The sequence below is a fragment of the Fonsecaea pedrosoi genome (genome assembly GCF_000835455.1).
Source record: "Fonsecaea pedrosoi CBS 271.37 unplaced genomic scaffold supercont1.2, whole genome shotgun sequence".
In the NCBI taxonomy this organism is placed as follows: Eukaryota; Fungi; Ascomycota; class Eurotiomycetes; order Chaetothyriales; family Herpotrichiellaceae; genus Fonsecaea; species Fonsecaea pedrosoi.
The window spans coordinates 5,117,353-5,136,249 of NW_013550614.1; the positions used below are offsets into that span (position 1 = coordinate 5,117,353).

General features: G+C 50.9%; 6 protein-coding genes across 6 annotated transcripts; 4 read left to right on the forward strand and 2 right to left on the reverse strand.

Moving 5' to 3' along the window:
• Positions 1-499: 499 nt before the first annotated feature.
• Positions 500-3,169, reverse strand: Z517_03834 (uncharacterized protein; the record flags this gene model as incomplete). Its single annotated transcript, XM_013432938.1, has 1 exon — positions 500-3,169. The coding sequence occupies one exon, from the start codon at positions 3,167-3,169 to the stop codon at positions 500-502; it is 2,670 nt and encodes an 889-aa protein (XP_013288392.1).
• A 2,882-nt stretch (positions 3,170-6,051) lies between these two features.
• Positions 6,052-7,874, forward strand: Z517_03835 (uncharacterized protein; the record flags this gene model as incomplete). Its single annotated transcript, XM_013432939.1, has 3 exons — positions 6,052-6,790; positions 6,876-7,389; positions 7,448-7,874. 3 exons carry the CDS (start codon positions 6,052-6,054, stop codon positions 7,872-7,874), a joined length of 1,680 nt encoding a protein of 559 aa, XP_013288393.1.
• Positions 7,875-8,627: 753 nt separating this feature from the next.
• On the forward strand, positions 8,628-10,392 carry Z517_03836 (gamma-glutamyltransferase; the record flags this gene model as incomplete). Its single annotated transcript, XM_013432940.1, has 2 exons — positions 8,628-9,067; positions 9,105-10,392. The coding sequence occupies 2 exons, from the start codon at positions 8,628-8,630 to the stop codon at positions 10,390-10,392; spliced, it is 1,728 nt and encodes a 575-aa protein (XP_013288394.1).
• A 1,382-nt stretch (positions 10,393-11,774) lies between these two features.
• On the forward strand, positions 11,775-13,382 carry Z517_03837 (uncharacterized protein; the record flags this gene model as incomplete). The annotated part of the gene is made up of 1 exon (XM_013432941.1): positions 11,775-13,382. One exon carries the CDS (start codon positions 11,775-11,777, stop codon positions 13,380-13,382), a length of 1,608 nt encoding a protein of 535 aa, XP_013288395.1.
• Positions 13,383-14,943: 1,561 nt separating this feature from the next.
• On the forward strand, positions 14,944-16,018 carry Z517_03838 (uncharacterized protein; the record flags this gene model as incomplete). Its single annotated transcript, XM_013432942.1, has 2 exons — positions 14,944-15,415; positions 15,474-16,018. 2 exons carry the CDS (start codon positions 14,944-14,946, stop codon positions 16,016-16,018), a joined length of 1,017 nt encoding a protein of 338 aa, XP_013288396.1.
• An 897-nt stretch (positions 16,019-16,915) lies between these two features.
• Positions 16,916-18,189, reverse strand: Z517_03839 (uncharacterized protein; the record flags this gene model as incomplete). Its single annotated transcript, XM_013432943.1, has 2 exons — positions 16,916-17,970; positions 18,021-18,189. The coding sequence occupies 2 exons, from the start codon at positions 18,187-18,189 to the stop codon at positions 16,916-16,918; spliced, it is 1,224 nt and encodes a 407-aa protein (XP_013288397.1).
• Between the last annotated feature and the right edge of the window lie 708 nt (positions 18,190-18,897).

The window sequence follows — 18,897 nt, forward strand, 5'->3', positions numbered from 1 at the left end:
AACATCCAGACAGACTTCAGGAGTCTACAAAAGGGAGGTCTTATGCCGTGTTTGAGGATGTGTATGTATACAGCAGAGAGTGGTGAATGATTCTAGTTTCTTGGATGGTGCCTGGAGAAGCAGAGAAGTTAATATGTAGTAATAGATGAAGTGTCTTGATTGGCCAATGCGAACAACAAACAACACCGTTTCCAAGTCCCACTCGTAGTCAATCACTCACGTCCATTTCATACATCTTGAGACTACAGCTACAGCGCAAGTCCGTCGTGCGAAGACGGCCATACATCAATTGACTTGTACTTGTGCGGTCCATGTCTCGAATTCCAGACTCTTAAAATTCGGTCATTAATGGGTATCACATTGTTTCTAACCATCTCGTCATGTATCTCGTGACATATAACGCATCTTATAAAATATATACAAGATCACCGAAGGAAAGACTTGACCTCTACCAGGGGAGATCTGACACACACTCATTCCAGTTTCAAAACCTCCTCTATCAACCCGAGGTAGAAACAACGCCTTCGCTTCGAACGCAGAATTCAACAATCAGTTTCTGTAAGTCAGCCAACTTGTACGGCTTCGTCATGAACCCTTCCATCCCAGTCTTTGTCGCCCGGTCAATGGCCTCGTCAGTGACATCGGCACTGACAGCTAAGACGATGGGAGGAGTCATGCCGCCACAGTCGGATCCATCCTCGCCTTGTGGATGTTGGAACATCTCCAATATATGCTCGGTTGCTTGGTAACCATCCATTTCGGGCATCCAGAGGTCCATCAAGACAACATCGACCTTTTTGTTGGATCGTTTCCCGTACGATTTTCCGCAACTTCGTCCCTTATTGTGTATTTCCCGCATAATCCTCACTGCCTCCTTCCCATCAAACGCTTCGTGCACATCCTTGTAGCCCAGCTTGCCGAGCATATTCACCAGCAATTTACGGTTGATTTTATTATCTTCCGCAACCAAGAATGTCAGAGGATGCTTCTGTGCCAACTGCCGGTCGTACGTGTCCTTCTTGAGGGGACTAATCCGGGCTGGAGTCCGTGGTCCACGGGAGCTATATTCTTCAGTCGACGGCATTGTTATTCTTGAGGGTCGAGAATGCTTGTGGGCGTTGGGCGACGAATCTGGAGGTGCCAGTGTAGTAGCTGGTTGGGAGACACTCTTTGAGCCTTCTGGGGTCCTACTACCAGGGGTGCCAGAACGACTTGTCGTGCTCTCGTTAGGCTCAAAAGGAACCTTAATCTCGAACTCAGAACCTTTGTTTGGGCCCGACACCTCTGAAGCCACGAGGACGATGTCGCCGCCAAGACGACGAGCCAGTCCTTTGGCGACTAAAAGACCAAGGCCGAGGCCTTCCTTGGACCTGGTCAACGAGTCGTCTTCTCGCGAGAATGGTTTGAATAACTCGGGTTGAAAGTCTTCTGGAATCCCATCGCCGGTATCCTTGCACTTGATAATCAAGAATCGATGCGTCTTTGATAGTCGGGCATGCAAAGTAATGCTGCCCTGCTCTGTGAACTTGATGGCGTTCAGCAGCACAGCCGATACCAATTTGGTCAGGTCGCGTTCGTCTGCAAATATAGTCTCGGGCACATCTGCAGCCACTGACCATTCGATGATTTTCTGGGAAATATGGCCATTTGATGAGCGCGACCTCACCACGATTCTTTCGCCCAAGTCAGTGGGTTCTCCTATAGCCGAATCGGGCCTGCCTCCGACACGTAAAGAGTCGTAGATTACCAAGGGTATCAAAGTTCGAATCCGACAGTGTTTCAACCCTGGTGTTGGTAACGGGTCACTTTCTGTCGACGATAGCTTGGTTGAAGGTGTAAGCAGATCCCCAGGTGTGTTGCAATCCTGTACGGGAGTGATGATCGTGGGGACGCGTTCATCTGAAGAGAGCGTCTGCGGGGTTGGGAACTTGCCTGTGTTACTCTTAGGAGAGACGTCAACACGATGTGATGATCCAAGTTGTCGCATCTTAGTGGCGTTACCGAATTGCCAGGATGTCGGACTGCTTCGGCGGCGCTTGTAGGGATTGAAATGGATATCACTCCCTTCAATCAGCCTAGGAGGTTTGTAATCAAAGTAACCCGTGGATGTGGCTGCTGGGGATTCGTTTTCATTCGAGGGAGTATCGGGAATTTGCATATTCATGTCGTAGGCATGGACGACATTATCAGCAGCCTCAACGGCTCGTTTCGCACTGTCTTGGATGGTCTCGATATTCTCTCGTAGACCCCGAAACACCTGGCGCAGAGAGATATCCGAGACACCCTCAATCTGTTCCTGTACCGTTGCGTGCATAACGTCCAGCATTCCCACTACCCCTTGCATTGGCGTCCTTAATTCATGAGACAGGCTTTTCGCATATGGCTTGAGGGACTGGGTCCCAGGGGTGACGGCTTCACGCGGGATGACATGGGTCAGCCTGGCTGTGTTGGTACTTCGATTCCGAGGCTTTACAAACCCCTGGCCGCTCAAAAGACGCTCGACGATCATGTCCTCCAACGAATGCAGCAGGAGTTCCGTGTAACTCCAGGTAGTCTCGCGCCGGTCAAGACCTTCTTGTGTCCACATCATACCGAAATGGGCAAAGCACTTCCCTTCTGCAAACAAGGGGATCCCAATGTAGCCTTCTGCAGGGAAAGGAAGGGCATTAGGATTATGAGTAATGAACGAACTCATGTGCTCCGGAATCAGGAAGACTTTGTCGTGCTTCATGTAGGCACAGGGCGAACCCCAAGCAAGATACTTATAGTCACGATGCATGGCTTTCTGCTTGTCGCCGTCGTTGTAATAGAAAGCAACACCCAGAAGACATGAGCCTGACTCGCCAAACGGGGGCATTTCTACCGCCGAATGGTGGTCGTCTGACAGTATCCGCTTTGCAACAAATCCGTACTGCGCATGGCAAATCTCCGTCATGCCCTCCATCAGCTTTTTCCAGAATGATTCGGTGTCCGCCATTTTGAGTTCTCGCTTTAGCTGCACCAATTTCTCGAGGGCATTGTTCTCAGGAGATGGGAAATGCCTTGCGAGGTTCTGAAGAAATCCATCTTCTCCGTGTTGGGCTGGCACACCGGGCTCAACGCTAGGGAGGCATAATGATTGCCGTTCAATGAGCGGCAGAGACGGCCTAGGATCAGGTGGTTCAGCCATCACTGCCATTTGGTGTTATCGTCCACTTCGAAACACCTGGCTCTGATGTCTTAGGGGTATATTTGTTCTCATAGACATTCGTAGAGTCTGCCGGTCGCGAGCCTTCTGTTGCGAATGCAATTCGATGTTGCCAAAGGCTTCATTCGTCGTAGGTCGAACGATGATGTAGCCAGGTCCAAGATAAGGATCGTGGAGCAGGCAACGACTTGTCGCAACGCAGGTCCGATACTGGGCTGCAGGCGTGTTCCTGGCTATCTTTCTGGTAAACGGGGCGCGAAGGATAGAGGGCCGTAGGGTAGAGGGACTTGTTGTCTAAGAGGGGGAGGAGAGATTGAGAGAAGTCGAAGGAATTTGGTGAAAATAGGTAGAATAGTCGAGGAGTGCTGGCACTGGTGCTGGTAAGTCAAGGATCGGAGACGGGTCACGGAAAGGGCAGCTGGAGGGTGAGGGCGTAGGCTGTCCCAAGACGAAATACGAGTCTCCGTCCCCAGGTAGGTGCGCAATCAAAGTGAGACCGTGCAGCGGGATTCTTGATTAGGGTAGAGTTGCATTATGTTCTGGAGAAGCGGACAGGGAGTGTGGAATACGGTAGACGAAGGCCGTCAGTGCTTGGAGCCTTGGTCAGAGTTTCTGAAGAATTTCTTTGGCCAAACTACTACGTGCCACCGGTGCCACAAACTTCTTCGTCACAGGGAAATCGTACCAAATCTTTTTTGACTTTTGTCTGCTCTCAACTTTATTTACCTACAAGTAGGTTTTTGTACCTCGTACCTAATACTCGTACACAGGGCACACCGGGCCTGTCCAATACCCACAAGTACACATTCAAGTGGCCGAGGCAGACTGGACGACCGCCCCATCTGCGCCAGGAGCTCAGCTTTCAGCTCACATGCAGTTCGGACAAATCCTGCTGGGATGCTATATGCCATTGAGACACATGCCCTGATTCTGAAGGGGAGGGAGCCACATGGGCAAGACACCTTGGAGGACACTTGGCCCAGAGATGCTCCTATGCCAGGAAGGACCCCGTTTGGCGCGGGTATGCGAAAATGTGGAAGTTAATAATACAAACCACAGACTAAGTTACTGCAGACCGCATGTGGCATGACGCCAGTGGCATTGATCCCTCCGCTAAGAACCTTTCGCGGGCGTCAGCAAAAGCCCTGGGTTGTCCTAAGTGAGCGTTTTGTCAGAGTGTGAGCACAAGAGAAAAAAGAATGGAGATGGAGACATGTCGTTGGACAAACCTAGTCGCAGCCACGGTCTAGGCCTTGGAAAGACTCTCCTGCGGCTACCCACTGCCCTGCAGATACGCCATCAGTCCTATTTGATTGGACCTTAACGTAGTCGTGCTAGTCACAGAGGACGAGTACAAGGGACCGAGCACCCCGAACTGCCCTTGCCGAACAACAGACACGTCAGAATTCTTTCCCAGACAGAATTAAAAACAATCACCCCCGTGCACAGGACTCCGGCAGATCTGATCTCCACACTGTTTCCGCCTTGATTGAGCAGACAGAATGAGATCGCTGACTTACAGAGACCCCTTGAGCAGGTCAGATCTGGAAGGTCCGCAAGGGGTTGGGTCAAGAGCTGATATGCTTAAAAATGCCACCTACTATGGATGCGGTAAATCTCATGTCCATCAAAAGTTCTAGGCTATCCACCGCCGGTCTGTCCCACCCCTATTGACATCATCACGGCTTTTGGCTCCGGTTAAGTCGGCAACCATGGCACTGGTTCGCTTCTCAGCAGCTCCATTGGACCATCGCCAATCAGAAAGTCACAGCGACATCCAAGAATTCTCCGGCAGATCAGGGAACAATCAGGACCCTGACTAGAACCCCTTTTTGACCTTGCCTGCCCCATTATCAACAGATTTACGAGTATTGGGTACATGTGGGCAAGAGCAGAGTTCTTCAAGCTTAATACTCCAGAGGCTGGGTCATATGCCCAAAGAGGAAGTTGGATTAAAAGTTTGAGAGATTCAATGGACAAAAATTGGTAATGGTCTGCGTCACGATTTTCAGAGTTGTACTCTATGTCAATGAGGAATAAGTTTTTGAGCAGGACTATTAACATGGTTCAGAAAAGATGCGGAGAACGAGGGAGGGGTGTGAAAGGTGGCAGAAGCACCAAGTCCAGTATGCGGTTGACTCGACACTTGCGGCACTTGTACAACAGAAATCACGTCTCCCGAAGCCCTTGCTCGGGGTGTGCTGGAATTGTCGATCCATATCAAGTACTCTTGGTACTCTGCTACTGTGCGTCCTCAGGAATGACTCTCCTTGAGAGTGTAACCGGCTCTTAGGCCACGCGCAACGCACGCCGCAACGTTCGGGCAATCGCCGGCTGATGTATGTGTACGATGAAAGGGAGGCGTGGGGGCTTTGTACTTCTTAAGGACGGAGCGCACAACACATACATAGCGCCTCGCCGTCTCGCTTGCCATTCATGACTGATGTTAATATCCGTTCCTGGTGCCGGATTTATCTGCCTTCAAATGTAAACTGGGAGCTATACCCGTCTCCGAACATCGGTACGGTGGTCATGGGCCAAAGGATCCAAGTAACCAACCGTTGGAAGAACCGAGGTGAAGTGTGAATTTGTGAGGGGTTGTCTCTGTTTTCTGCGGGGCCCCAGCTTTGATAGTTCTGTTTAATGGGTGAGCCAGCAGGAGTAAAACCAGTCTTTCCGAGGTCCTGTGTGAGTGATCGACTGCAAGAGCTTGCCAAGTACTCGCCAACTCGTGCGTTTCGACTCGAACACTTTACCTCTTTATCTGTCTCTATCGATGAGGCAGCCATGTCCTGGAGGCCACCCGCCCTGCGCCCTACAAAGACTGGATCTCTCCCGTGAGAACGGCGTCATTTCAGAAAACAATGGCAACCAAGATATACAGATCGAAAGATCGCGACGTTGCCGTGCCCGAGGACCTCAGCTTGACAGAACTCCTCCATCGCAGCGCTCGATCTCCTCCTCTACCCTCTGACCAAGTCATCGCGCAGGACGATGTAGAAAATCGCACCCTAACTATAGGTCAGCTACGTTCGAATGCTGGAAGACTTGCCAAAGGCCTGACACAACAGTACAGTCCGGGTGATCAAAGTCGATGGGCCGTTGTCCTACCAAACAGTGTTGCGTACATCGAAGTTGTCCATGCAGTTCTGTGGCTCGGGGGCGTCTTTTGCCCCATAAATCATTTGCTGAAGCCGGGCGAGATTGCTCATGCTCTAACAGTATCCAAGCCGAAATTTTTGATAGTATATTCCAAGGTTTGGGCAACGGTGAAAGAGGCTATCAAACTTGCCAAAGACAAATGCCCTGAATTGAAGGATCTAGAAGTCTTGACTGCCATCGGTGCACCGACCAAGGGATTCCGACACCTCCATCCAGATCTCCTGGCGTCTGAGGAGTTGTCTGTACCTCATTATTTGGATACTAGGAAGAGGCTGGCATCGATACACCTCTCATCAGGCACTACGGGCAATCCCAAAGGAGTCGGGCTTTCGCACTACAATTACATAGCCAACGTTTTACAAATGTGGGCACACGATCCGGATCATTGGTCCCCGGACGAGAAGATTGTATCGTATACGCCATTTGTGCATATCGCTAATAGTGAGTTTTGCCATGGGCTGATTAGAACCCCTTCCTGCCCTCAGCTCTGCACGATCTCCGATCTCTACTGACAGCGAGGGGCTAGCAACGATACCTTTGTTCCTTGGACCATGGACCGGCATGCTGCACATTATAATGGAATCCTTTGAGATTGAGTTGTATGCCAAAACCATCCAACGGACGAGAGCCACAGCGGCACAGGTGTCGCCAACGACTGCGTTGACCATAGCAACCACTGATCTGGTCTCAAGATATGACTTTTCCACCATCAGGCACATGACTTGCGGTCCACTTCCTCTCAGTCAAGATGATTATCAAGAGTTCCTGAGACGTGGCAAATGGAAGACTGTAGCGCTTTACGGCATGACAGAGGCCGCTCCGTACGTGACGTGGCAGAAGATTAGAGATGCCATGCCTCTGGGGAAGAGTGGCACGCTGTTGCCCAATATTCTGGCATCGTTGCGTCTTGAAAACGGCCCAGATGCCCCTGAAGGAGGGCCGGGTGAGTTGTGGTTGAAAGGACCCAATATGACGGCAGGGTATGTCGACAATCCTGCTGCCAACGAGACCGCCTTTGATCGAGATGGATGGTACAATACGTATGTTCAACATTCTCCCTTGAGTCGTATTTGGACAGAAGCTAACGGTAACCTCAAGGGGCGACGTGTGTACCATTTCCCCAGAAGGCCATCTACAGGTTGTGGGCCGGACAAAGGAGTTGATCAAATACAATGGCTTCCAGGTGTCTCCGACTGAGCTGGAGGCGTACATGCTCTCTCACCCTGCCGTTCTGGATGCTGCGGTGGGAGGAGTGTGGGATCAGACTAAGATGACCGAGTTGCCCACGGCGTACGTCGTGCTCAGAGAACACGCCAAGGAGCGAGAAGACAAGATTCAAGCGCTCAAGGACATTCAGCAAACGGTCGATGGGCAGGTTGCAGGATACAAGAAGTTGAGGGGACACGTCTGGGAGGTGACATCCCTGCCGAGAAACGCGACCTTCAAACTCTTGCGGAAGCAGCTGGCAACGCACAAGACAGGACTCTGCTCTAGTGAAGGTGAAGCCAGGTTATCCAAGCTGTAGCGAGATGGGATGGGAACTCTGTACCCAGTATCATCAGCACCAATGATAGACCATCATCACACAGGAGCATGTATTGTACAGGTCGTATACAGAGCCATCCACAGATAAGGGCGGGTAAATCCGCCGGGAATCGGATCGGCGGTCGGTAGCATGGGCAAAATCTTGATTCGTTTATCTCTTTCAAGAAGCCGGTCTCTTATTCCGGACAATGGGCGAGAGAGGGCGAGAAGATGAGGATAGGAGTGGACGAATCAGTAATAATAATACCTGGTTAATCATTTTTTTGGTGATACACATTCTCTAATTCATTCCTTTCCCGATCTCTCTCTCTCCCCCTTTTCTCTCTTGCGTATACTGTACGTGGTGGTCTTTGGGCAGCACTGGTCAGTGGTTACACTCGCCGACTAGTTTATCGAGGTTGTCGATCGACCCCTCGAGGTGGTTATGCAGTGTAACAGTAACTGAGCCCATTGACTGGAAGACGGGAAGTTTCTTGCGTCATTCACGCAACCACCAACTTGGTCTTGCAAGGGCTCGCCGCTCGCGTGCCTTGCAATCACCTCCTAGACTGGGACAGAAGCCGGCAATCCACAGTTCCAGGTGCCTGTTCCTGGATTGACGTACGAGACTTCCCTACTTGGGACCCCGCCAGAAGGAGAAGAAAAGATAAAGATGGCTTCGTCACTCTCTATCGGAGCTTTCCTTTCTTCGCACTCTGCACACTCATTACATGCGTCAAGATACCTCTTCATCATGTTGTCGCTATTGCAGCTGGCGTGGGCTTTGGTCGTCCCGCCGTTGCTACAGCAGGCTGGTGCCAACCCCCTACCTCACATTCGACAACCGTATGCGCCAGACTCCTTGGGCGCTGTAGCGAGCGAGAGCAGTGTTTGCAGCCAGATTGGAATTGATCTGCTCCGAAATGGCGGCAATGCTGCAGATGCGGTAAGTGAGCTCCCTAACAACGACTCGAAAGACTCCAGGGTGACAATTTCCAAGCTCGTTGGCACTGTCTTTTGCACCGGAGTTATCGGCATGTATCATAGTGGCATCGGTGGTGGCGGGTTCATGATCGTCCGCAGTTCAAACGGGAGCTACGAAGTGATAGATTTTCGAGAAACAGCCCCTGCTGCTGCTTTTCAGGACATGTACAACAACAACACCAACGCAAGCATTTTCGGGGGTTTGGCGAGGTACGTGCTTCTGTCGATCCACGAGAGATGCTTTCAGACTCATGGTGGTCGACAGCGGAGTTCCAGGAGAAGTCAGGGGCCTGGCTCATTTGCATCAAAATTACGGGAAACTTCCCTGGACGCAGGTAATGCAAGGCGCCATAAAGACGGCTAGATATGGCTGGACGGTCAGCGAGGACTTGGTGCGTTATATGGAATCGGGAATGGCTTCCGCCGCAGTGCCCAATTTCCTCGTCGACGATCCAAACTGGGCCATCGATTTCGCACCCAACGGCACCTTGCTCGGAGCTGGAGACACAATAACACGGAAGAGGTATGCCGACACGCTCGAAACTATTGCTCAGCAAGGCCCTGATGCGTTTTACCGTGGCCCAATCGCCGAGGCTACCATTGCAGCGGTGCAAGCGGCAAACGGAACCATGACACTCGAGGACCTCCACAACTACACCGTCGCCGTTCGGCAAACCGCCAACATCACGTATCGAGGATATCGTTTATTCAGCTGCAGTGCCCCCAGTTCGGGAGAGGTCGCCCTCTCGGTGCTCAAGACCCTAGAACTGTATCCCGATTTCTTTCATGCTGGAACGGTCAATCTGAGCACGCACCGATTGGACGAAGCAATCAGGTTTGGATATGGGGAGAGAACCAGTCTTGGTGATCCATCCTTTGTGCACAATCTGTCGGCGTATCAGGATGAAATGCTGTCTGACGCGACAGCACGCGATATTCGGAGCAAAATTTCAGACCTTCGCACGTTGAATGTCTCGGCGTATGATCCAGCTGGGATTGAATCCCTGGAAACCCCAGGCACTTCTCATATTGTTACGGCAGATGCCTCTGGGATGGCCATCTCTCTAACGACGACAATCAACTTGTTATTTGGGTCGCAGGTTCTGGTCCCCGAGACGGGAGTGATCATGAACAACGAAATGAACGACTTTTCCATTCCCGGATCGTCGAATGCCTTTGGATATGTTCCAAGTCCGTCCAATTATGTGCGACCGGGGAAGAGACCACTGTCGTCCATTTCACCCACTATCGTTGAGTATGGCAACGGAACGCTTTACTATGTTACCGGCGCGGCAGGAGGATCAAGGATCATCACAGCCACAATTCAGAGTCTGGTCCACGTGCTTGACCAGAACATGACAGCTCCACAGGCGCTGGCGCAGCCTCGCCTTCACGATCAACTCATTCCAAACCAGGTGACGTTTGAGTACGCGTACGACAACGAGACAGTGGCATTCATGAAGTCGAGAGGCCACAACATTTCCTTTGTGAGTGACTCTTCCAGCCCTGGAAGAAACGCCCGTTCTTCCACCTAGGCGTTCACCTCGAATAAGGCTGACACGATCATGGTTGCAGATTGCACCCGGCCAGAGCTCAGCTCAAGTAAGTTACCCGCCTGGAATCATATCACAGGACAGGCCTGTTCCCCCTACAACCGTTGTCCATACTAACACCAACCTAGAGCATCCGCCGTCTACCCAATGGCACGTTTGAAGCAGCAGGCGGTAAGTTTCCCCACAGCTTGCGCCACTAACTGCAGAAGCTCCCCTCTGCTCATCCTTATTCACGCCGGCACCAGGAATTTCATCACTGACAATATGCAGAACCCCGGCAGAAAAATAGTGCAGGTTTGGCAATATGAACAAGTTGGCCGAGCAAGTCGTTCAAATGGAATATAGATTGGACGCGTGGCTCGCATATATCGAGTGTAGCAATCGAAAAATTGCTGCGCACTCAATAGAGAGCTATACCACCACAATGTGCGAGGTATCTTGTACGGTCTTGACTCGTCCTCTCAGCTACAGTGGAGAAATGTGCCGCAATTGCCGCGGACTCTCCATGTATTAGGCAATTTGGAGAAGCGGAGGACTTGACTAGTCTGTAGTCTTCAAATTGCGCCAGTTACACCAGTAGGTAGTGTCTTGCAGCCCGAGGCCCCCCATCACCAATCATTTGGCATAACTTTTCTTTGTGTTCGGTGCACAAATTAACTTTGATCGTGTGGCTTTGGTGCCCTGTGTATAACGATCTGGGGCACACCGAGGCCCTGATACACCAACCCACCCGAGACTCTTTAGTCTTCTATCCAAGAGACAAGCGATATCCAAAATCCCAAGGTAGTCAATCAGAGGCACAGGACATTGCTCATTCATTTTTCTCGTTCTATACACGAATTCGGCTGTATATAAGCAGAGCTGCTGTTTATGGCTAACCCGGAGTTAAGCACGACTATGAACGCCATCTCCTCCACACGGATACTGGCCTTGCCGAACAGTGGGGAGGGGGAATCTACAGCGACCTTTTTTGATAAGCGGTCCAAAGAGGCGTGAACCGCTCATTAAATACATAGCTTGCTGGGCATTTCCGAGATCGCGGAGATGCTGTCCTGTGGTAGATCGATATCTGCTTGTCTCTCCTTGGACTTTTCCCCTTGTTCTTCCTTTGTACGAGTGTTATCTACCGTGGACCATTGTATTTTTGTTTTGAAGCTGGATCCTGCCCTTTAACCGAGTTTTGATTTGATGATTTCTGGGGATCTTCGCCCCCACAAACCCGTAAACCACCTGAGATAAACATGTAAGATTTTTCCGAAAACAAAAGTCCATCCCATCGAGATAAATATTCCCAGATGCTTCGCCTTTGTTCTTTTTAGACGTTTTCTGTATACTGACCGACGCCAAATGGATTACCAGATCGCATGGCGGCCAAGTCGCCCGATCCGGTTGCTTCGCACGACAAGCATCTCGAAGCCGACGAAGAAGCAAACACCCCCAGCCATTCATCCACCCTCTCGGAAAAGGACCTAGAAGAACCAAATCCACAGCCGCTCGATCCCGATGTCGAACACGGCATCCCGGTCATCGATCCGACTCAGGATGCCGACGAGAAGGGCCCGCCCGCCGTCACCGTCGACCACGATCCAAATATCGTCGATTGGGACGGCCCAAATGACCCGGAGAAAGCCATCAACTGGACGAACAGGAAGAAATGGTCCAACGTGGCCATCATATCTTCCGTCACCTTCCTGACACCTCTGGCCTCGTCGATGGTCGCCCCAGCCACACCCTTGATCATGAAAGAATTCCACTCATCCAACAACACCATCGGTAGTTTCATTGTCTCCATTTACATCCTGGGCTACGCCTTGGGTCCCCTATTCATTGCCCCGTGCAGCGAAATATGGGGAAGGCTCCTCGTCTACCATGTCAGCAACTTTACGTTCGTCATCTGGACGATGGCGTGTGCTTTGGCACCCGGAATGGGGTCGTTGTTGGTTTTCCGTCTTCTGGCAGGAATCGCGGGAAGTTGCCCAATCACCATTGGGGGTGGCTCTATAGCAGATCTCATTGCCCAAGAGAAGAGAGGTGGCGCGATGGCCTTGTTCACCCTGGGACCGCTCATGGGCCCAGTCATTGGTCCTGTAGCGGGCGGATATCTGGGCCAGGCCGCCGGCTGGCGCTGGATCTTTTGGCTCATCACCATCGCTGGCGGCGTCATGTTGTGTGTCTCGGTCATCTTCCTGCGGGAGACCTTCGAACCCACGCTCCTGGAGCAGCGGGCGAAACGACTCCGCAAGGAGACGGGCAATCTCAATCTACGCTCCAAGCTCGACCAGGGTCTCGCCATGCGCGTCTTCTTCGTCCGTGCTCTTGTGCGGCCCACCAAGATGCTCCTCTTCTCGCCGATCGTCCTCTTGCTGTCTGTCTACATGGCAGTGGTCTATGGCTACCTATACCTTCTCTTCACCACGCTCACCATTGTCTTTGAAGGGCAATACCACTTTAACCAAGGCACGGTTGGACTGAGCTTTCTCGGAATTGGCATCGGTTCCATGATTGGGCTGATCATTTTCGGGACGCTGTCAGACAAGGTCGTTAAGAAGTTGTCGGCCAAGGGGGAAATGAAACCCGAATACAGGCTGCCACCACTCATCCCTGGCAGTCTCCTCATTCCCATTGGCTTGTTCTGGTATGGATGGTCCGCGGACAAGGCGGTCCATTGGATTATGCCCATCATTGGCACGTCTTTTGTCGGATTCGGTCTGCTCGCGACCTTTATGCCAATGCAGACATATCTCGTCGACGCATACCACATTCACGCCGCCTCGGCCATCGCCGCCAACACCGTTTTGAGAAGTTTAATGGGCGCTTTCCTTCCCCTGGCGGGGCCCGAAATGTACGCGGCTCTGGGCCTGGGATGGGGCAATTCTCTGCTTGCATTCATCGCGCTCGCTCTGGCGCCGATGAGTTGGTTCTTCTTTCGCTATGGCGAGACGATTCGGAAGAAATACCCGGTCAAACTGTGACCTCGAGCATCTTTTTTTTTCCAGGGGCAAAAACAAAGCATATAGGGAAGCGAGCGTGGGTCGTTTTGATCTAGCATTCATCATATAGAGACAAAAGACGTTTAAATAGACTTTCGTTTGAGACTACCAGAGACCTCGAGGCCAAAGGTAAAAATATCCTCTCGATTCGTTAGAGGCTTTTTTTCCTGTATGGCTATCTAGCGAAGCGAAACCGTGTATCGAAGCCGTATGTAGATTTTATCGCCAAAGAAGGTTTAAAAAGTGGACTTAGATGTGAGTGGCTCCACCATGTCACAGCCTCGTGTGACTTGCCTGACCAAGATAGTCCTTTCTCAACGGTTTGCTAGCGATATCCTCAACACCTCGTAAGCAAAATACTCAGCACTCAGTCTTGGGATAAACAGAAATAAGATAAAGGCCTATTGACTCGTAGTCTCGAGGTTCCCGCGCACCGTTCATTTGCTTCCCGCGGGCCCGACAACTCCTCTCCTAATAGCTCGTAGCAACAGATGTGGTAGAAACCAAAATAAAGGGGAGGGGTGGGGGTAGAAACAAGGCCCCTTTGTGTTTTTTTCTTTATGCTGGGCAGAAGAGAAGTATACGGAAAGACATGAAGGAGAGCGGTGGTGGTTTCAAAGTTTGACAAAGACACATGGAGTCACAATCACAGACCAGAGGCAGTGGCGCAAACTGTTGATACTATCGCTGTGCTTGGGGACAAGGAATCGCCAGCATATGAAGCGCCTTGACTGTGGAAGAGGGGCGAGTGGTCTTGGGTGAACAATGAAGAGGTGTTTCGCTTTGTGTCCAGGTCTATGGGGGTGGGTCAGTTGGAGTGGTCTGCTCTGCGACCTGTGGACAATAATAAGACGATAAACAAAGGACTTTCCCATACCTGCTTCTTGGCAGGGTCGACCTCAGAACACCACAGTGAATAACCACCCCTCTCTAAACCCCTGGCTTCTCACCCACTGAGCATCCCAAGATTCATGCTCGGGCCGCCTCTTTCACACATGGCAGTAGTAACTTTCCTTTTTTAGCCCAACGATGTTTCGGCCAGCCCGAGAGTAAACCAGCGAGCCGAAATGCTCTCCTCTTCGCTTCTTCCACGGCCTCCGCTGAGCTATGGGCTCGCATTCGCACAAAGCGACATGCAAAACCTGGATAGCATGTATAGCAATACTAGGCCTGGGGTGCTTGGTGTTTGTCTCCAACGCAGGCTGCAGGTATCTGAGGTTTGGGATTGTCAGAATGTTCCTTGAGCATTTGAGATGCGCCCTGAGGCAATACAACAAAGCCGTAGACAAGCAGTGAACACAATTGACTCAACGAGCAAAGCACATCACGCTGTCTCTGTCCGTAAAGGCGACTCATATCAAAGAACTGTGGCATGGCAATTTCAAGCAACTGCCTTGAGGGACCTCGTTTTGCAGTTCTTTAAAGCCTTGCAATCTTTCCTGTGATGTTGTACCTCGGTGCTATCTCAAACCAAAAGCTTCGTTCAAATCTACCTCTCATACACAACTTTGAATCCAAGAAACACCAACACATATCGCACAAAATGCGATACTCAACAAAAACATTGTTTCCTAGCGACATCTGGATGACCGAGCAGCAGAAGGTCGAGAACAAGAAAGCCAAGCCTCAGCCTCAGCAGTTTGTCGATACTGCCAGAGCCGCAACTTCGATCACGATCGTCATAGCCGATTATCTGATCAAGGCCCAGAAAAAGCCTCAAAAAGCCAAATCTGAGTTATTTCGTCTCCTCATGAACTATCTCGGCTTTGTCCACGATGGCCTCAGCTTCTGGGCCAATCAATTGAGGAAAAAGCCTTGTCGGATCGACTTCCAAGGCGAGTTAACCAGACTAGAGGACCTGAGGATAGACTTGAGAACGCTGAGGAGAAAAATCCGAATCGTCAAGCCGGGATTCAAGCTGTGGAGAAAGAAATGGGACCTTCCAACCGTCTCGCCAATAGTGCTGATACTTGACATGGAGCTTCAGGCCTTCAAGTCAGCTCCAAAAACTCTTGGTAAGAGCCACTGCTGCTGTTGGTTTCAACAAACCCTTACTGACTTGAAATTGTATAGGTGAAGTTGAAAGCGAAATACTTCAATGCTTGGTGCTGGGACCGTGCGATGAAATACCCGACCAGGCAGGTACAGGTCTTCCTGCCATCATCGCGGTATGTATTAGTGGTGAGCAAGTCATATGGGGGGAATGCAAAACGCGATGGTGGCCGTTTTGTGTCGTCGACTCTACCTTCAGCGAAATGCGACTTGGCCGACTTCCGGACCACGAGGATGATTTACAGCAGCGAACCATAGAGTTTCAGGACGCCTGGGGCAAGGCCAAGGGCAACATGGAAAAAATGGATGAACTCGTCAAAAACCTTGAACCATTCGAACACGAGGAGCAGCTGAGAGCGTACCATCTTTGCTTTGATGGTCGAACGAGCATGTTCACTCGATGTCCTCCGTGTCTCAAGTGCTCTTACGTGTATAGGTGGGGTGGGGAGGAAAAGGTGGAAAAGGCAATCCAGAAAGGGAAGTTTAATCGGGGCAAGAACTGTGCTGAAGACGACGTCCATTTGCGCCTTGTCTCACAACTGGCCGAGGACGCGCAGGATGATTGACGAATCGAGTCGTTTATCGAAAACTCCATCAGCAGCATGGAGACCAGATTGGGATCGGAAGCATCTTTGATGATCATCTTGGTCCAGTACCGTGGCCTCAGTCCAATCTGATGTGAATCGTTGTGCGCGGCGATATCTCTCGCCGATGGCCAACATGATGTGAATGTCCATTCGCTTTGCCATGATCGCTGGGCAGATCCTCGAATCTGGCAGAAGTCTGACACGTCCCAAGATCAAGATGGTCTTTTCTCATTTTCTGTGACGAAGTGAGGGTCGAGCATTGTTTCGAGTGAAATGATCGACCACGAGACCAATCAGCATAAGAGATAGAGAGGTAGAGAATATAGGAGGGAAGCACAGGGCCAGAGTGGCTGAAGGGGAAGATTGCAGCTCATTGTCCGCCATTTCAATTGGCCCAACGGGAAGTCCGTAGTCAGTCGCTGGTGTCTGATCATATGTACATATCTAGATCATCAATAGATGGCATTTTCTCATATGTGATTGCTTGGCGCGACGAAGATTTAGCTAAACCTGTAAAGACCTAGCTCATGACGTCAGTCATCACGTGATCCAATATTTCGTCTCATGTGTTTCCTCTTATCACCACCCCCTTCAAGGCTACCCTTCCTCCCTCTTCTATCGCTCGGCTGTTCAGTTTTGTGCCATGGGCAGGTCCCATGTGCATTCCGAAGAGGAGGTTTTCCCAAGTCGATTTTTGGGGGTGCGGAGTGGGTAAATATACGCTCTAAAAACCTCATTAGCTCGATCGATTAGGCTTTGTGAATACATGACCACCACTTAGAGACAGATATTACCCACCCAGACCAGGACACGACCATAAGCCCTGTCCGTTCCGTTTGCCTCCCACGTCTAATAAACAAGAGAACCATTGTGGACCTAGTTAGCTAATGAATCACTTGGTCCCGGTTGAACCGCCGGCGGATCATTCGAATCATCATGAGCTAACACCTCTGACTTCAGAAGTTCATCGCGATACTCCTCTAATCCCGCTTCCCCAGCATAATATTGAATTGGCCGCTTCAAGCTCCATGAGTTCCAAAAAGGATCACGAGCGTCCACGATCACCTGGGGTCTAGGGCTGTCCTTCTCATCTCCGTCGACCTCTGGATTGACCTTGCTGATGTATCCACCGGAATAAGAGCGGCGTTGTGCGATGTGTTGTACGTCAGAGAATGACATGCGCCAAACCGCGACCGGTTGCACGGCTTCACACCAGTCCCACAAGAGAGAACCACGGTGTGTCTTCTTTATCGCCTGTGGCCCCTCTTCAAAGTGTGATTGCTCTAAAAAATAAGGCAAGACCGCAAAGTTTTTGAAGACTATCCAAAAACTTTTATCGGCAGGATGAAGCAAGACGTCAAATGGTACTTTGCTGGCCCTGCTGTCGTTTCTGTCGATATCGTCGTCCATCGAGGCTGCTATTGTTCCAATCGCCAGGCCATAGCGTAAGTTTGAGCTGTATTCTGTGTCTCCTGAACTTCGGAGATGAGGTGGGATAGTGATTGGAGGCTCATATTCGACCCAGCATGGATTCGATGAAGTTTTCCCTTTCGGCTTCCGTATTCTTCTAGGGACGAGAGGGCCCCCGGGTTCGACGTATGGCCGCAGGTCGATATAAAAATACATTCGACCATACTTAAATAGCGGGAATGGGATCTCCGGCTTACCGGCCTTGGTTAGGGGCATGTTGTAACACTTGAGGTTGGTTTTCGTTCTCAAGTCACGAACCTGCTTCGGGTCCCAGATATTGAGAGACTTGATCAATTCGCAAAAGTCTGTTGGGGTCAGCCTTGAAGCCTTGAACTGGGCCGTGCTCTCATTCGCTAGGAACTTTGTGCTATATGGCTCGTCAGGATTCTCATCCCAGTCTGTGAACAGGGCGAATTTGGATTTTGGCCAAGATTTCTCCGCGATCTCGTATGGGCTGAGCTCTGTGCTAGTGTGAGTCAAGTCTGCTGAAGTTTTCTAGATTGAGATTTACCTTCTGTCTTACAAGTCTCGCTATCGTCGTCGTCGTCATCGTCACAGTCATAGTCGGAACGCTCGAAAGGCGTTTCCCAAGCCCATTCGTCTTCCACGAGTTTACGAAACTCCTGTCGTAATTCATCCGTCAAGTCCAGTTTCGGGTCCTTGCTAGATGGCTCTGCCATGATGTCTGCGGTGTTCACAAGGCTGCTGTCGACAAGGGCAACGATGTGGTTGGGGTGAGAGGATAGTAATGGAGAATCGGTAGGGTGGAACAGGAGAAACCAGGTCAAGACCTCGGTCTTAAGAGCCAGCTCGAGAGGGAGTGTGTTTGTCTGCGAACGGACAGACAAAAAAAAGATTCGGAATGCCTCCTGCACCAAGCGAGGATCCAAGGAATGTGGGGTGATGGAGCCGAGTAAACAATCAGGGTCCCTCTTTTCTTTCTGGTTGCGTGTCACTCCGCTTGCGTGAGCCTGTCGTGAGTTCTTTGGGTCCGGACTCGGTCCAAGCGCCAAAGTCACGGTTTTGTCACTTGTCACCATCCCTAGTGTCAGGAGGATGCGAACGCAAACGTCCGAGCTGAGATAGAGGAATGATGTATCGAATGCCACGATGGATTTGTGGGTTTCGAGTGTCGAGCTCCAGGTTGCCCACAGATACCCGGAATACAATTTCTCCAACAAGTACTTCCTCCCTCTCGGTCCATCTCAAACTCAGAGACATGATTGCGCTAGGGTCAGGCAACCGAGTCGAGTCTGGCGAATAATCTGTCGAGAACCTCTGCCCTGGCCCGGACTGGGTACGGATTCATGGCTACCTACGTCAGGAAATCTTGAAAAGAGCGAACACAAAAGGGTTCAACAAGAGCTTGGGACGAGAGCTGACTGCAA